Source organism: Cetorhinus maximus, chromosome 23 (assembly GCF_964194155.1).
Source record: "Cetorhinus maximus chromosome 23, sCetMax3.hap1.1, whole genome shotgun sequence".
Lineage (NCBI taxonomy): Eukaryota > Metazoa > Chordata > Chondrichthyes > Lamniformes > Cetorhinidae > Cetorhinus > Cetorhinus maximus.
In genome coordinates this window covers 48,194,446-48,211,892 of record NC_135901.1, presented here as the reverse complement: position 1 = coordinate 48,211,892, position 17,447 = coordinate 48,194,446, and the positions used below count along the sequence as shown (strand labels likewise).

General features: G+C 46.0%; 1 protein-coding gene across 1 annotated transcript; it reads right to left on the bottom strand.

Moving 5' to 3' along the window:
• Positions 1–6,980: 6,980 nt before the first annotated feature.
• LOC144698026 (uncharacterized) lies at positions 6,981–17,083 on the bottom strand. Its single transcript, XM_078569964.1, has 2 exons — positions 16,170–17,083; positions 6,981–7,119 (listed from the first exon to the last, which is right to left on the bottom strand). The coding sequence occupies exons 1-2, from the start codon at positions 17,081–17,083 to the stop codon at positions 6,981–6,983; spliced, it is 1,053 nt and encodes a 350-aa protein (XP_078426090.1).
• Positions 17,084–17,447: the final 364 nt, after the last annotated feature.

Below are 17,447 nucleotides of genomic sequence, written 5' to 3'. Positions count from 1 at the left end.
AGTTGAGTTTTTGTGACAATCCCGCATCTTTCATGGTCACTTTTTCCTAGTGCCGGCCCCACAAATTCCCAGATCCATTCAGCTCAGTTTCACAACCTGCCTTTGTGTTTTTGTGGGTTCTCTCTCACTCCCTCTTTCTGTTTTAAATCAATTCCACAGGATATTAGAAGGAGAGGATTTGCAGTCAAGAAACTGAAACCAAACATCACATCAGGATCTGATGGATTGCACAGTTTATCGTAGCCTGAATATCATCGGATTTTGAACATGGAAGGAAAAAGCACTGTTCAAAGTGGGGAGAAACTGTACACGTGTTGTGTTTGTGGACAAGGCTTCAGCTAATCATCTAATGTGGCAGGACATAAATGCAGTCCCAACAGGGAGAAACCGTGGAAATGTGGGGACTGTGGGAAGGGATTCAATTACATGGAAAGACATCGGTGCAGTCAAACAGCAGAGAGATCGTTCATCTGCTCCGAGTGTGGGAAGGGATTCACTCGTTCATCCTACCTACTGAAACACCAGCGAGTTCACACTGACGAAAGACCTTTTAAATGCTTGGACTGTTGGAAGTGCTACAAAAGTTCCTGGGAACTGATGACCCATCAACGTGTTCACACTGACGCGAGACCGTTCAGCTGCTCTTACTGTGGGTCTGGGTTCAGGTGATCATCTCATCTGACTATGCACCAACGAATTCACACTGGGGAGAAGCCATTTATCTGTTCCAAGTGTGGGAAGGGATTCACTCAGTCATCCAACCTGCTGAGACACCAGCATGGTCACACTGGAGAGAGGCATTTCACCTGTTCAGAATGTGGGAAGGGATTCACTGATTCATCCCATCTGTTGACTCACCAGCGAGTTCACAGTGAGGAGAGACCTTTTCGATGTCCAGACTGCGGGAAGTGCTATAAAAGTTCCGGGGACCTGGTGTCCCATCAACGTGTTCACACTGACGAGAGACCGTTCAGGTGCTCTCACTGTGGGACTGGATTCAGGCGATCAGCTAATCTTATTTCACACCAGCGAGTTCACACTGGGGAGAGGCCTTTCACCTGCTCCGTGTTTGGGAAGGGATTTACTCAGTCATCCAACCTCCTGAAACACCAGTGAGTTCACACTGTGGAGAGACCGTTCACCTGCTCCGAGTGTGGGAAAGGATTCACTCAGTCATCCAACCTGCTGAGACACCAGCAGGTTCACGAGTAACTACAGTGATTGAGTTTTGCAACTGAACCATGTTTCACTGGGGTCTGTTTCTGCTGTTGTTAGTAAACTCCAGCCCAGTTATAGGTGTTAATATTCTGGATAAAAATAAAATCATTAAGCTTTCAATTAAATAGATGATGTTGAATCTTTTTACTATCCCTAAGACATTAGTTCCTTTCGAAGGGCTCTCCCTCTCCCCTGTCTCCTCCATCCTCACCTTCAGCAACAAGTATGAGGAGCTCATGGAGCTTCTTTGCCACTAAGATTGAGACAATCCGATCAGCTGCCTCTGCTGCTTTCTTCCCTTCCACTAGCCCATCGGGACAAACTTTCTCTAAAGATCCCCCATGTCCGAGTTCTGAACCCACATCTTTCTCCAGTTTCTCTCCCATCTCCCCTTCCTGCCCTCTCAGAGCTCACTTTGTCCATGAGACCCACCTCCTGCTCCATCGACCCTGTTCCCGCTAAACTGCTGATCACCCATTTTCCCCATGTTCACTGATATTAACGGTTCTCTCTCTCCTGGTACTGCCCATCTCTCCTTCAAATCTGCCATCATCACCTGTCCTCAATAAAACCAACACTTGACCCCACGATCCTATCAAACTCCCGCTCCAGCTCCCACCTCCTTTTGCTCTCCAAAGTCCTGATCACCTCCCAAATCCATGTCTACATTTCCCAGAACTCCATGTTTAAATCCCTCCAATAAGATCACTGTCCCTGTCACGGTATCGAAATAGCTCTTCCCAAAGTCACCAATGACACCCCATGTGAATGTGACAAAGGAAAACTCCCTCGTTGTCCTTCTCAGCCTGTCCACAGCCTCTAACAACGTGGACCAAACCGTCCTCCTCCAATGCCTCTGCACTGGCGGCCAGCTGGGTGGGACATGATGAAACAATGTACAAACAATTCAAGGGCTGACTGACTTCAAGAAATAACCGGGCAGACAGGGAATGTCACCGTTACAACAAGGAGAGTCCGTGGTTTCAGTGAATGAACCGACAGAAGGGTGTTGTGGAGAATCTAAAACACTCAACATGAGTCAGCTGTGAGATGGAAAAGCAACATTAACGACAAGTATGGGGATACAGGAGAGCTCCAAAGACATCTCATCGATACAAGTTTCTCCCGTACGCTTGGAGTATTTTGTGGACATTACAGCATTGATCATGATTACAGAATGAACCGTGTGCCCTTGTTTATAATTTCGATCCTGTACGTTCATGCCTATGTAGAAATGGTCTGCACCCATACCTGGTTCCTCTGTTATTCCCCTCCCACCCCACACCACAAGTGCACTTCCTCTGACCTTCTCGACTTTCTAGCTCCTTCTCACTGTCTCCCTTTCCATCAAAAATCAGCAAATTGTTAAAAAAATCAATGTAAAAATAATGTCTAACTTTGTTATCCCAACATTAGCAAGAAGCCCCCTTATGTCCCCATTGGACATATGTCCATTCGACCATACCCTAATCCTTCTGTAAATTAACCATGTCAGTCAGACAAAGCAGAATTATTAACTTGAAGCATATATTTGTTAATGGCGCATTCCCACCTTTCAAGGGTTAGGACAGGTTAGGAAGAAGGTTCATATTGTTATCATTCAGAACAACCCAGATTACAAAGGAACAACTGATCTCAAAGACAACCTCTTGTAGTGTGTGTGGAGGGGGTGTGCTGAATCAGGTTTAAATGGGTTAAATGATATATGTTTTCTACATTAGACGATCACATTAAAATCTGGAACTCAAATGGGTCTATGGATTTGTGTTAGGTGGGAAGATTGGGATCAGTGTATTACTCCAGGGAGCCTAATGATCAGAGGGACAGTATTTCAGAACTGATTCCTGTGATAGCAGCAATCCCATTGCTCTCTGTGAAAAAGACTGATGGAAATATTTAAAGTGGAAACCATAGGCGTGTTGGAGGATGATGGACACAAGGATTTTGTGAACTATTTGAGGATAATGGTGACGGGAAAGGAATGGATCTGGAAAGCAGCAGACACTTCATGTTGTTCCAGGAGAAGTGGGGCCTGGTTGTGTAGATGTCAGGTTTTACACAGCACACGGTCAGCCTGTGGTTTCACCCTGGATGAAGGATCTCCGAATCGTACCATTCACATCACTGGTTGGGATTCTCAGGAGCCATGTTGTCTGCTTGGAGAGGAAGGTTTGTGTTATAGCTAATGAGAAGCAGCACAGACAACCACACACAGAGACCCACACACACATTCTCTCTCTGTCTCACACACTCAGACATCTTCTCCACACCCACACACATTTACACACACTTCCACACTCAGGGACACACCCGCATTCATACAAACAGACACATGAGGACACATCCTGTCCTATCAGGTGGACAACACCGACCAAAGTGACCAATACTGGGAATAAAGTATTGGTGCCTATGAAGAACACTGTTTTTGGCACATTCAAGTCAACATCACCCTCCATAGCCTGTGAGCAGTTTTGACCATCCAATCTCACCCCTTTCTCTGAACATTAAATCTATATTGAACAACATCTGGGACAGAGGCTACAACACAATTAGAACAATGAGCTGTCTATTGCCAGCTTTGGTGACAGTGGGAGGTAGTGTAAATTTCAGAACAACTTCCTGGATAATTACAGCCTCTAATTTCCTCTTGGAATGACTTAAAATGTCAATTCCTCTCATGTTGATGGTCTGTTTGATGAGAGAATTCTGAGACAGGTCACATGGAGAAAGAATATCACGTTGTTTTGACTCTGTATCCAATATTACCCTGAGTTTGTTCATTGCTGTCCCAATGTCCTGAGACATGTTCCTATGTTCAAAAGGAACTATTTTGTGTTAGCAATATTAAAAAAGACTCAATAAATCATGTGTTTAACACAAATCTGATTGTTATCCAGAATATAAACCCCTATAACTGGGCTGGAGTTTATTACCATCAGCAGAAACAGACCCCAATGAACATGGTTCAGACCTGGATGTGATTCACAGCAAAATCCAATCACTTGTTAATTGTGAACTCACTGGTGTCTCAGCAGGTTAGCGACTGAGTGAATCCCTTCCCACACTCGGAAAAGCTGAACGGCCTCTCTCCAGAGTGAATTCATTGGTGTCCAGTGAGTTGAGATGACCACCTGAACCCAGTCCCACAGTGAGAGCACCTGAACGGTCTCTCGTCAGTGTGAACACGTTGATGGGACATCAGTTCACTGGAATTTTAAAGCACTTCTCACAGTCTGGGCATTTAAAAGGCCACTCGGCAGTGTGAATTTGTTGATGTGTCTGTAGGTGGGATGACTGAGTAAATCTCTTGCCACACTCGGAGCAGCTGAACAACTTCTCTCCAGTCTGAACCTGCTGGTGTCTCACAAGGCTGTTTGAAGGGGTGAATCTTTTCCCACACTCGGAGCAGCTGAATGGCCTCCCCTCAGTGTGAAAAAAACAAAAAGCTAAAAGCTACTGCGGATGCTGGAAATCCAAAACAAAAACAGAATTACCTGGAAAAACTCAGCAGGTCTGGCAGCATCGGTGGAGAAGAAATCAGTTAACGTTTCGAGTCTTCATGACCCTTCGGCAGAACTGAGTATAGTTAGGAGAAAGGCACCTCTCTCCTAACTATACTCAGTTCTGCAGAAGGGTCATGAAGACTCGAAACGTTAACTGATTTCTTCTCCACCGATGCTGCCAGACCTGCTGAGTTTTTCCAGGTAATTCTGTTTTTGTTCCCCTCAGTGTGAGTTTGTTCATGTCTCAGCAGGCTGGATAACTGAGTGAATCCTTTCCCACACTCTGTACAGGTGAATGGCCTCACCCCAGTGTGAGTGTTCTGGTGTATTGTGAGTTCTGATAAATATGTGCTTTCTTTACCATCTGTCCTGCCACCTTCAGGGACCAGTGGACATGGACTCCGAGGTCTCTCACTTCCTCTACCCCTCCCAATATTCTCCTGTTTATTGTGTATTCTCCAGCTTTGTTTGCCCTCCCCAAATGCATTAGCATGAATTTGCTTTCTCTTTTACAGCTGATTTAAAGTTGCAGATTTTGCACCAAAGGTTAAATTAGGATTGATATTCAAAGTTAGCTATTTAACTGCAGCAACAACTTCAGCTAGGAGTCAGTGAATTAAGAGGAAAGATCCCAGACAGCGGTTCTTCAAGGTACACTGCAGGCCTGACAGCTCAATCAGCTCCACTCTCAGCTCAGGAGAGCTCAACAACTCCACATCCTGTCCACAGGAGAGTTCTCCTGGTGCAGTGGGACCAACATTCATGCTTTAACTAACACCCCACCAAAAAAAACTGGATTAATCAGTCTGATTGCTGTTTGTGGAATCTTACTGTGCACAAACTGGCTGTCATGAAACAGCAACAACTTGTATTCATATAATACCTTTAATGTAACAAAACGTGCCAAGGTCCTTCACAGGACTTTCATAAAGAAACATTTGACATCGAGTCACATGGGTCGATATTAGGGTAAATAGACAGAACCTTGATTGGAGAGGCAGATATTAACAAGCCTCTTTAATCAGGAGAGAGAGCAGGACGGGTTTTGGGAGGAAATTCCGGAACTTTGCGCCTCGGAACGGCCACCAATGGTGGAGTAATTAAAATCAGGGATGCTAAAGAGTACGGAATGAGATAGCACAGGTATCTCAGAGGGTTGTGCGACTGGGAGTTAGAGATTGGGAGGGACGTGACCATGCAGGGATTTGTTAACAAGGTTACGAATTTTAAAATTGAGGCATTGCTTGAACAGGGGCCAATTTAGGTCAATGACTACAGGGGTGAAGGGTGAAGGGGACTTGGCCTGATAAAGCTCACGGACAGCAGAGTTTTGGATGATCTCATGTTTCTGTGTGGGGACGGGGTAAATGTGAGATGCCGGCTAGGAATGTATTGGGATTGTCAAGTCTAAAGGTAACACGGACATGAGGGTTTGAGCAGCAGATGAGCTGGGGGTCAGGTGGAGACAGGCGACGTTATGGAGATTGAAATATCTGGTGTTAGTGATGGTGTGGATATGTGGTCAGAAACTCATCTTGGGGTCAAATAAAAGACCAAGATTGTGAACAGCGTGGTTCAGTCTCAGTCAGTTCCCAGGGAGAGGGATGGAATCGGTAGTTGGGGAACGGAATTTGTAGTGGTGACTGAAGACAATGGCTTTGGTCTTCCCAATTTTTAATTGGAGGAAATTTCTGCTCATCCAGTACTGGATGTGGGATAAGCAGTTTGATAATTTAGTAACAGTGGAGGAATGGAGAGGGATGGTGGTGAGGTAGAGCTGGGTGTTGTCTGTGTACATGTGAAAACTAACATGGTGCTTTTGGATGATGTCACAGAAGGAGGGCCTCATGGACAAGATGAGCACTGAGAGGACATGAGGGGAGATGGGAGAGAAACTGGAGAAAGATGTAAATTCAGGGCTCAGACAAGAAGGAACCTTACAGACAGTTTGGCCTAGTGGGAGAGTGGAAGGGAGGGAAGCAGCAGAGGCAGCTGATCGGATTGTCTCAATCTTAGTGACAAAGAAGCTCCATGAGCTCCTCACACTTGTTGTTGGAGGTGACAGGGGAGAAGCAGAGTATTGGAGATATTAAAAAGATTCAACACACCTTATATTTCACACCAAGTTGATTTAATTGATAAGTATCAACAATATTAGCCTTTATAATGGGGCTGGAGATAATTAACATCAGCAGAAACAGAACCCAATGAACATGGTTCCATCCAGAATGTGACTAACTACAGTGATTGATTTTGCTGTTACTTGTCAACTCGCTGGTGTCTCAGCAGCACAAATGACTGAGTGAATCGCTTTCCACACACAGACCAGCTGACTGGTCTCTCCCCAGTGTGAACTCGATGGTATTTCAGTGGGCAGGTTGAATTAATGAATCCCTTCCTACAGTCAGGGCAAGTGAGCAGCCCCTTCTCCAGTGTGAATTCGCTGGTGTCTCAGCAGGTTGGATGACTGAGTGAATCCCTTCCCACACATGGAACAGGTGAAAGGCCTCTCCCCGGTGTGACTGCGCTGATGTACAATGAGGTCAGATGATCGCCTGAACCCAGTCTCACAGTGAGAGAACCTGAATGGTCTCTCGTCAGTGTGAACACGTTGATGCAAGATCAGGTCCTGGTAACTTTTATAGCACTACCTGCAGACTGAGCATGTAAACTGTCTCTGGTCTGAGTGAACCAGCTGATGTCTCAGTAGATGGGATGACCTAGTGAATCCCTTCCTACAGTCAGAGCAGGTGTATGGTCTCTCCCCAGTGTGATCTCGCTGGTGTGTCAGCAGGTTGGTTGAAGTAATGAATCCCATCCCACGCTCAGAGCAGGTGCATGGTCTCTCCCCGATGTGAACTCTCTGGTGTGTCAGCAGGTTGGTTGAACTAATAAATCCCTTCCCACACTCGGAGCAGGTGAATGGTCTCTCCCCAGTGTGAACTCGCTGGTGTGTCAGCAGAGTGGATGACTGAGTAAATCCCTTCCCACACTCAGGGCAGGTGAATGGCTTCTTCCCAGTGTGAGTGTGTCGATGAGTTTCCAGGTCAGACGGGTAATTGAATCCCTTCCCACAGTCCCCGCACTTACACGGTTTCTCCCCAGCATGAGCAGCGCTTTCTGCTTCCATGTTCAAAGGCCGATAATATTCAGGTCCTGATGAATCAAGTGACTCTCTCAGGTCTTGGTGTGAGTTTCCCAACAGCAAATCTTCTCCTTCTATTACCCTGTGAAGTTGATTTAAAACAGAAAAAAGGGAGTGAGAGAGAACCCACAAAAACACAAAGGCAGGTTGTGAAATTGAGCTGAATGAATCTGGGAATTTGTGGGGTCGGCACTAGGAAAAAGTGACCATGAAAACTGCTGGATTGTCTTAAAAACCCAACTGGTTCACTAATATCCTTCAGGGAAGGGAACCTGCCACCCAGTCTGGGCCTACACAAGATTCGGGCTTCTAGGGGAGGAGGGAGAAAAAGCGAGAGAGAAGTGAGAGATGCAGGAGAACTCTGAAAGAATCTCCCCAGCCCTCAACCTCCACCCACTAGACGGGCCAGGGTAGCCGGTGTATGTGAACACCATCACCTCCAACTTCCCCTTCAAGTCACACACCGTCCTGACTTGTCTGACATCCAGTACTGGATGAACAGAAATTTCCGCTATTTAAATATTGAGAAGAATGAAGCCAATGTCTTCAGCCCCCGTTACAAACTCCACTCCCGAGCCACCGACTCCATCCCTCTCCCTGACAACTGTCTGAGACTGAACCAGACTGTTCACAACCATGGTGAAATATTTCACCCCAAGATGAGCTTCCAATCACATATCCACCTCATCACCAAGACCGCGTATTTCCACCTCAGTAACATCGCCCGACTCCACCCCAGTCTCAGCTCATCTGCTGCTGAAACTCTCATCCATTCCTCTGTTACCTCTGGACTGAACTATCCTAACACACTTCCAGCCAACCTCCCATATTCAACCTCCCTGTAATCTTGAGGTCATCCAAAACTCTGCTGCCCATGTGCTTACTCGCACCAAGTCTTGTTAACCCATCACCCCTGAGCTCACTGACCTACAAACGCTCCGGGTTAAGGAGAACCTAAATTATAAAATTCTCATCCTTATTTTAAAGGCTGTGTTTGCTGCCGTTGTGCAAGCGCAGTTGTGCTGTTTTATTCTGTCTTCATAGGGTTAATCTCTCCTCCTCCTCAGGCTCAGGTCACCACTGCAGACTCACCGTGAGGAAACGCAGACTGACCTGGTTACAGTGTCCATCAATCAGCCAATTCCGAACTCAGTCAACAGCAGAGAGCTTTGATTGTACAGTCCTAATCTCTAATGCTTTTTTTTAAACGCATGCTGTTCTTTGAAATGCCTTGGAAAGTTTTATTAAGTTAAAGGCACCATTTAAACACAAATTGTTGTTGTTGATTTGGACATATAGCACTGTTCCTTCATCACCACTGGGTGAATAACCTGTAACTCCTTACCTAACAGCATTGTGGGAGCACCTTCAACACACGGACTGCAGCGGTTCAAGAAGGTCATACATCATCTTCTCCACAGGCAACTGGGGATAGGCAATATTTGCTGGTTTGGTTAGTGAAAGGGCAGGGGAGTGGGACTGGCTAATGTGCTCTTGCAGAGAGCCAGCATGGGCACAATGAGCTGAATGGCCTCCGTCTGTATTGTAACCATTCAGTGATTCGGTGACCGGTTGAGAAAGGACCTACACTGGAGGCCAGGGACCAACTTCTGTAACCAACACCCACAGTGATACAAACCGGCTCTTAATTGGTCTGTCTGTGTTTCTAGACTCGGTTCTGCGAGCAACGCCTGCAATAAAACAATAGCAAAATACTGCAGCTGCTGGAAATCTGAAATAAAAAGAGAAAATGCTGGAAATACTCAGCAGGTCAGGCAATATCTGTGGAGCTAACATTTCAGGGTGTGCAGAATGATTTAGGGGGAATAAAAATGGTGCAGAATTTGATGGTCAATATAAGCTCAGAAGTGGAAGAGAAATGGACTATAGCACAGGAAAAAAAATTCCTGATTGTGAAAGATACTGTGGGAAGACAAAGCTGGTAAGACAGCTGGTCAGGGGATGGGTAGATGTGGAAACCTTGTTTGGACACAATCAGCAGAAGTAACAGTTAAGTGCCAAACACAGCTAAAGTGCATCCAGTATTAGAGACAGAGGAAGTTAGACAAAGGCAGAGAGGTGATCAGGGAGGGCAGAGGTGAAACAGAGCAAAAGATGGACATGGATTCAGATCCACAGTAAAGGAGCCACACTAGCCCCAGAGCGATGGAACCTCTAAAAAATAAGAGGAGAGAACTAAAAGCTCCAAAATGTAGATCAATGGTCAAAAACACTCAACTCTGAAACAATTTCAGTTTTCAACTTTAAACTCTCCTGCAGGAGCCTGCAGCTAGAAAGATATCAGAAGCACTGGAGTCAGAGAAAAATCTCCCAGTTGAGGAAATACCCGGGGAGTGGGGTGATGTCACCGTGTAATTGTCGATGTGTGATGATGTCACTGTGTAATTGTCGATGTGTGATGATGTCACACACACGAACACAGAACATCTGGGTCTGTGCAAACCAGTGATCACCACACATTATGAAGGATGGGAGGGTCCTTGAGAGGGGGCAGAGGAGATTTACCAGAATGGGTCGAGGGATGAGGGATTTTAGTTGCAAGGTTAGATTGGAGAAACTGGGATTGTTCTCCTTGGAGCAAAGTAGATGGAGGGAAGATTTAACAAAAGGTGCACAAAATTATGAAAGGTTTACGTAAAGTAGGTAAAGAAAAGCTGTTCACAGTAGCAGATCGTGAAAGGATTATGGGTCGCAGATTTAAGATTTTGGGTAAAATGTACAGGAGGTATGTGAGAAAGAAATGTTTGCACAATGAGTGGTAATGACCTGGAACTCAATGCTTACAGTCAGAGGCCGATAGAATCCAGGCCCTGAATTTCTATCCTGGACTGAGTTTGGCAGGTTTGGGAAACGGTTTGTACAGAGCATTAAAAAAGGAGGATCCAGGTCCTGATGAATTGAGTGACTCTGTCAGATCTCAACCGTCTGTAAATGTTCCCCTTCTAACCCCCTGTAAAAGGAGTTTCCAAAATCCATCCCTGTCAGTCCAGGATAGAAATGCACAACATTCTCTCCTCTTGCTCGCTGGACCAGGATGACTGCGCATGCGCCCTGCTGCACATTGCCCCCTATAAAGATGGCGGCCGTTACCCCGGGCCTGGCGAAGGGAGAAATCCAGAATTTTTCGGCCCGTTCTCTGCAAACACAAGACCGGTACCTTGTTATTTGGGGTCTGAGGCCTGCACTGTGTTTTTATGAAGCCTCCCTGTCCACTCCGCCAGCTCCATTCCTCCTCACACACCCACTAACTCTGTTAGTTTGCTCCACTCGACATTCTCTCACCCGCACTGAGCAGCTTCCGTCACAGACCAGTACTGCGCAAGCTCATGAAATGGGCCGCACTGCGCATGCTCCAAGCACACACCCTAATACGCATGTGTAGGGAGCTGCTGTTGTGAGGATAGGGCACATTCTGGCCCCTGTTGAAGGCTGGGTAATCAGGCTGCCATTGAGAGGTCGTTTTTTTGAATAGAAAATTATGTTTTGTGATCCGACGACGAACGAAGCCCAAGACCAATATATAAAATTATTCAGTCAATTGGTATGACAAACAAAGTGCATGGGTCCTCTGCCATAAAACTGTCCTGGGTGTAAATAACTGCAGTAAAATCCCCTACATTTAGATGTGAACTCACTGGAGTCTCAGTAGGCGGTGTGAACAATTATTGTTTCTTCTCATACACAGAACATTTAAGCGCCGTCTTGTCAGTAAGAACGTCACAATTCAGCCGGTGAACAATCCTTTCACAATGTCATTCTACCCCTAAGTTCCAGGACCATTGTACATGGATTTGGGAGTTAAGCATGATTTTGGAGACGGAAGAGTGGTCGGAGATTGGATGAGAATTGCAAGGATGTCGGGGTCAAGGATGTACTCGTGGGAGGGAGAGAAGCAGCAGAGGCGGCTGATCGGATTGTCTCAATCTGAGTGACAAAGAAGCTCCATGAGCTCCTCATACTTGTTGGAGGTGTGGATGCAGGAGACAGGGGAGAGGGAGAGTCCAAAACAAGGACTAACTTGTGTTAGAGATGTTTTTAAAAATTCAACATCCTCTGTGTTTGACAGAATGTTGATTTATTTGATCTTTGTCCAGAATATTAACCTTATAACTGGGCTGGAGTTTATTAACAACAGCTGAAACAGACCCCAATGGGTATAGTTCATTCTTGTATATTATTAACAGCAAAATCCAATCACTGTAGTTCGCTGTGAACTCGTTGGTGTCTCGGCAGGTGGGATGAATGAATGTGTATCTTCCCACACTCAGTACAGGTGTACAGCCTCTCCCCAGCGTGAGAGCGCTTGTGCAGAGAGAGGTGGGATGATTGCCTGAACCCAGTCCCATAAAGAAGGCATCTGAACAGTCTCTCATCAGTATGAATACATAGCTGGTGGATCAGTCCCTGAGAACTTGTAAAGTACTTCCCAAGGTCTTGAAATTTAAAAGCTCTCTTTGATGTGCAATCAGGTTGGATAAATTAATGAATCTCTTTCCACACAGCGCAGATGAATGGCCTCTCCCCAGTGAGAATTCGCTGGTGTGTCTGCAGGTGGGATAACGGAGTGAATCCCTTCTGACACTTTAAGCAGGTCAATGGCCTCTCCCCAGTGTGAACGCTCCGATGAGTTTCCAATTTCGATGGGTAAATGAATCCCTTCCCAGTGTCAACATTTGCACAACTGCTTTCAGTTGTGACTGCATTTATGTTTTGACCAGGTCAGATGATCGGCTGAAACCTCATCCACATGCAGAACACTGTGAACGGTGCTTTCTTCTCCCATTTTCAAAATCCCACAATTCTCTGCAGCCCAGAAACCGCTCTGTCCAATAGAGACGCCCTCTGAAGAAGGGTCATACAGACTTGAAACTGCTGTCAGGTGTTGCAAGGGCCAGGGACATAAAAGTTCAATCACAAATGTTCCAAAAACAGATAGGTTATAATCGCCAGGAAAGGCGAAACAGCCTGAAGCTCTTTTCTCTGGAAAAGAGAAGGCTGAGGGATGACCTGATAGAAATGGGATAAAGAATGGAGTTGGTAGCTCAGGAATGAAAACAATGGCTTCAATTTTCCCAAAATTTAATTGGAGACAATTTCTGCACATCCACAAACAGTCTGATAATTTAACAAAAGTGGAGAAGTCGAGAAAGGTGTTGGTGAGGCAGAGCTGGGCACTGTCAGTGTCCATGTGATAACTGACACTGTGTTTTCAGATGATGTCGCTGTGGGGAGAATGTTAACAAAGAACAAAGAATAAAGAAAAGTACAGCACAGGAACAGGCCCTTCGGCCCTCCAAGCCTGTGCCAATCATATTGCCCATCAACTAAAACATTTTACACTTCCGGGGTCCGTATCCCTCTATTCCCATCCTATTGATGTATTTGTTAAGCTGCCTCTTAAACACCACTATCGTACCTGCTTCCAGCACCTCCTCTGGCAGCGAATTCCAGACACTCACTACCCTCTGCGTAAAAAACTTGCCCCGCACATCTCCTCTAAAGTTTTCTCCTCGCACCTTAAATCTATGCCCCTAGTAATTGACTCTTCCACCCTGTGAAAAAGCTTCTGACTATCTACTCTGTCCATGCCACTCATAATTTTGTAAACTTCTATCAAGTGGCCTCTCAATCTCCGTCGCTCTAGTGAGAACAATCCGAGTTTCTCCAACCTCTCCTCATAGCTAATAACCTCCAGACTAGGCAGCATCCTGGTAAACCTCCTCTGCACCCTCTCCAACGCCTCCATATCCTTCTGGTAATCTGGTGACCTGAATTGCACGCAATATTCCAAGTGTGGCCTAACCAAGGTTCTATACAGCTGCAACATGACTTCCCAGCTTTTATACTCAATACCCCTGCCAATGAAGGCAAGCAGTCCATATGCCTTCCTGACTACCTTATCCAACTGCGTTGCCACTTTCAGTGACCTGTGGACCTGTACACCCAGATCCCTCTGCCCGTCGATACACTTAAAGGTTCTGCCATTTACTAAGTAATTCCTGCCTGTATTAGACCTTCCAAAATACATTACCTTGCATTTGTCCAGATTAAACTCTATCTGTCATTTCTCCGCCCAAGTCTCCAACCGATCTATATCCCGTTGTATCCTTTGACAATCCTCTTCACTATCTGGAACTCCTCCAAACTTGGTGTCGTCTGCAAACTTACTAATTAGCCCAGTTACATTTTCCTCCAAATCATTTATGTATACCACAAACAGCAAAGATCCCAGCACTGATCCCTGCGAAACTCCAGTAGTCACAGCTCTCCATTCAGAAAAGCACCCTTCCACTGCTACCCTCTGTCTTCTATGACCAAGGCAATTCTGTATCCATCCTGCCAGCTGACCTCTGATCCCGTGCGACTTTACCTTCTGTACCAGTCTGCCATGAGGGACGTTGTCAAAGGCCTTACTGAAATCCATGTATATAACATCCGCTGCCCTTCTATCGTCGACCATGCTGCCTCTCACTAATATGCCCATTCGCTTCCAAATGGTAGTAAATCCTGTCACGAAGAATCTTCTCCAATAATTTCCCTATCACTGACATAAGGCTCACCAGCCTGTAATTTCCTGGATTATCCCTGCTACCCTTCTTAAACAATGGAACAACATTGTCCATTCTCCAGTCCTCTGGGACCTCACCCGTAGCCAGTGAGATTTCTGTCAAGGCCCCAGCAATCCCCTCCCTTGCCTCCCTCATTACTCTAGGCTAGATCCCATCTGGCCCTGGGGACTGATCCACCTTAATGTTCTTCAAGACGCCTAACACCTCCTCTTTTTTGATCTCAACATGATCCAGGCTATCTACACACTCTTCCCTAGACAAATCGACCGCTAAGTCCTTCTTTTTGGTGAATACTGATGAGAAGTATTCATTCAGTATCTCTCCCATTTCTTCTGGTTCCACACACAGATTCCCACCTCTGTCCCTGAGTGGGCCTTCCCTTTCCCTGGCTACCAACTTGCCCTTTACATATGTATAAAAGGCCTTGGGATTTTCCTTAATCCTGGTGACTTTTCATGGCCCTTTTTAGCCCTCCTAACTCCTTGCTTAAGTTTCTTACTACTTTCTTTGTATTCTCCACGGGCTTCATCTGTTCCCAGCCTTCTAGCCCTTACGAATGCTTCCCTTTTCTTTTTGAATAATCTCACAATATCCTTCGTTATCCAAGGTTCCTGAAACTTGCCATACTTATCCTTCATCCTAGAAGTCTTCCTGAGAAATAAATGGAGGCCAAGGCTGGATCCTCTGGGGACACCAGAGGTAACTGTGGGAGTGGGAAGGGAAGACATTCCAAGTGATTCTCTGACTATGATTAGATAGAGAAGAATGGAACCAGGAGAGAGCAGCCCCACCCATGGACGACAGTGCAGAGGTGTTGGAGCAGAATGGTGTGGTCAACCTTGTCAAAGCAGGTCGAGAAGGGATAGTTTCCCTTTGCCACTGTCACATAGGATGTCATTGGTGGCTTTGATCTGAGCTGTTTCAGTACAGTGGCAGGGGCAGAAACCTGATTGGATGGATTCAAGCAGGGAGTTCTGGGAAAGATGGAGATGGATTTGGGAGGTGTGAACACTTTTCAGGAGTTCAGAGAGGAACTGGGGGTTGAAGATGGGTCAATACTTTGCAAGGACAGGAGAGTTAAGTAATTGTTTTTTGAGGAAAGTATGATGATTTGAAGGAGAGAGGGATAGTACCAGAAGAGAGAGAACTGTGAACAATATCAGTGAACAAGGGGAAGTTGGGTAGTCAGCAGTTTAGTGGGAATAGGGTCGATGGAGCAGGTGGTGGGTCTCATGGACAAGATGAACACTAAGAGGGCAGGAAGGGAGATGGGAGAGAAGGTAATGAAAGATGTGGGTTCACGGCTTGTACAAGGTGGAACATTAAAGAGACAGTTTGTCCCGTTGGGCTAGTGGAAGGGAGGGAAGCAGCAGAGGCAGCTGATTGGATTGTCTCAATCTTAGTGACAAAGAAGCCCCATGAGCTCCTTACACTTGTTGTTAGAGGTGAGGATGGATGAGGGAGGGGAGAGGGAGAGCCCTTCCAGAGAAACTAACTTGTATTAGAGATATTAACAAGACTCAATATGCTATATTTAACACAAATATATTTTATTTGTCCTTATCCAGAATATTAGCCCCAATAACTTGGCTAGAGTTTATTAACATCAGCAGAAACAGACTACAATGAACAAGGTTCAGTCCTGGATGTGATTAACAGCAATGGCCTGTTTGTTATTTGTGAACTCGCTGGTGTCTCATCAGTTGGGATGACCAGGTGAATCCTTTCCCACACTCGGAGCAGCTGAACAGCCTCTCCTCAGTGTGAATTCGCTGGTGCTTCAGCAGGTCAGAGGATACAGTGAATCCCTTCCCACATACAGGACAGGTGAACGGTCTCTCTCCAGTATGAATTCGCTGATGTCTCAGCAAGTGGGATGACTGTGTGAAGCCCTTCCCACAGTGGGAGCAGGAGAACTGTCTCTCCCCAGTGTGAATTCGCTGGTGTCTCAACAGATCGGATAAATTAACGAATCCCTTCTCACACTCGGAGCAGATAAATGGTCTCTCCCCAGTGTGAACTCGCAGGTGTGTCAGCAGGTTTGATGACCGAGTGAATCTCTTCCCACACTCGGAGCAGGTGAATGGTCTCTCCCCAGATTGAACTCTCTGGTGTGTCAGCAGGTGGGATGACTGACTGAATCCCTTCCCACACTCGAAGCAGGTAAATGGCCTCTCACCAGTGTGAACTCGCTGGTGTGTCAGCAGGTTGGATAACTGAATGAATCCCTTCCCACACTCGGAGCAGGTAAATGGCATCCTCCCAGAGTGAATTCGCTGGTGCCTCAGCAGGCTGGATGCCCAAGTGAATCCCTTTCCACACTCGGAGCAGGTGAACGGCCTCTCTTCAGTGTGAGTGAGCTGGTGTCTCAGGAGGGTGGATGAATCAACAAATCCCTTCATACATACAGAACAAGTGAAAGGCCTCTCCCCAGTGTGTGTGCGCTGGTGAGTATCCAGCCTGGATGGATAATTGAATTCTTTCCCACAGTCTCCACATTTCCATGGTTTCTCCCCACTGTAACTGCATTTATGTTTTGACAGGTCAGATAATCGGCTGAAGCCTCGTCCACACACAGAACACATGTACGGTTTCTCCCCACGGTGAACGGTGCTTTTTCCTTCCATGTTCAAAATCCGATGAAATTCAGGTTTTGACTAATTGTGCGACACCGTTAGATTCTGATGAAACATTGGGTTTCCCAATTGAAAATCCTGGGTAAATAGTTTAAATAGACAAAAGTGAATGAGAGAGAAACCACAATATCACAAAAACAGGCTGTGAAATTGAGGTGAATGAACCTGGGAATTTGTGGGGCTGGTACCAGGAAAAAGTGACCATGAAAACAGCTGGATTGCGATAAAAGCCCAACTGGTTCACTAATGTCCTTCAGGAAAGGGAACCTGCCATCTGGTCAGGGACTATACAAAACACCAGCACCTACTGCGGGTAATAGAGAGGGAGATGGGAGAGGCAGGGGGTGAAGGAAAG

Excerpts from the sequence above, each read along its gene's own strand:
- LOC144698026 (XM_078569964.1), bottom strand. The coding sequence starts at position 17,083 with ATGGAAGGAAAAAGCACCGTTCACCGTGGGGAGAAACCGTACATGTGT. Across the intron at positions 7,120-16,169 it reads TGTGGGAAAGGATTCACCTG|GAAGGGATTCATTAATTCAA; the intron begins GTCATCCCAACT and ends CCCTGACTGTAG.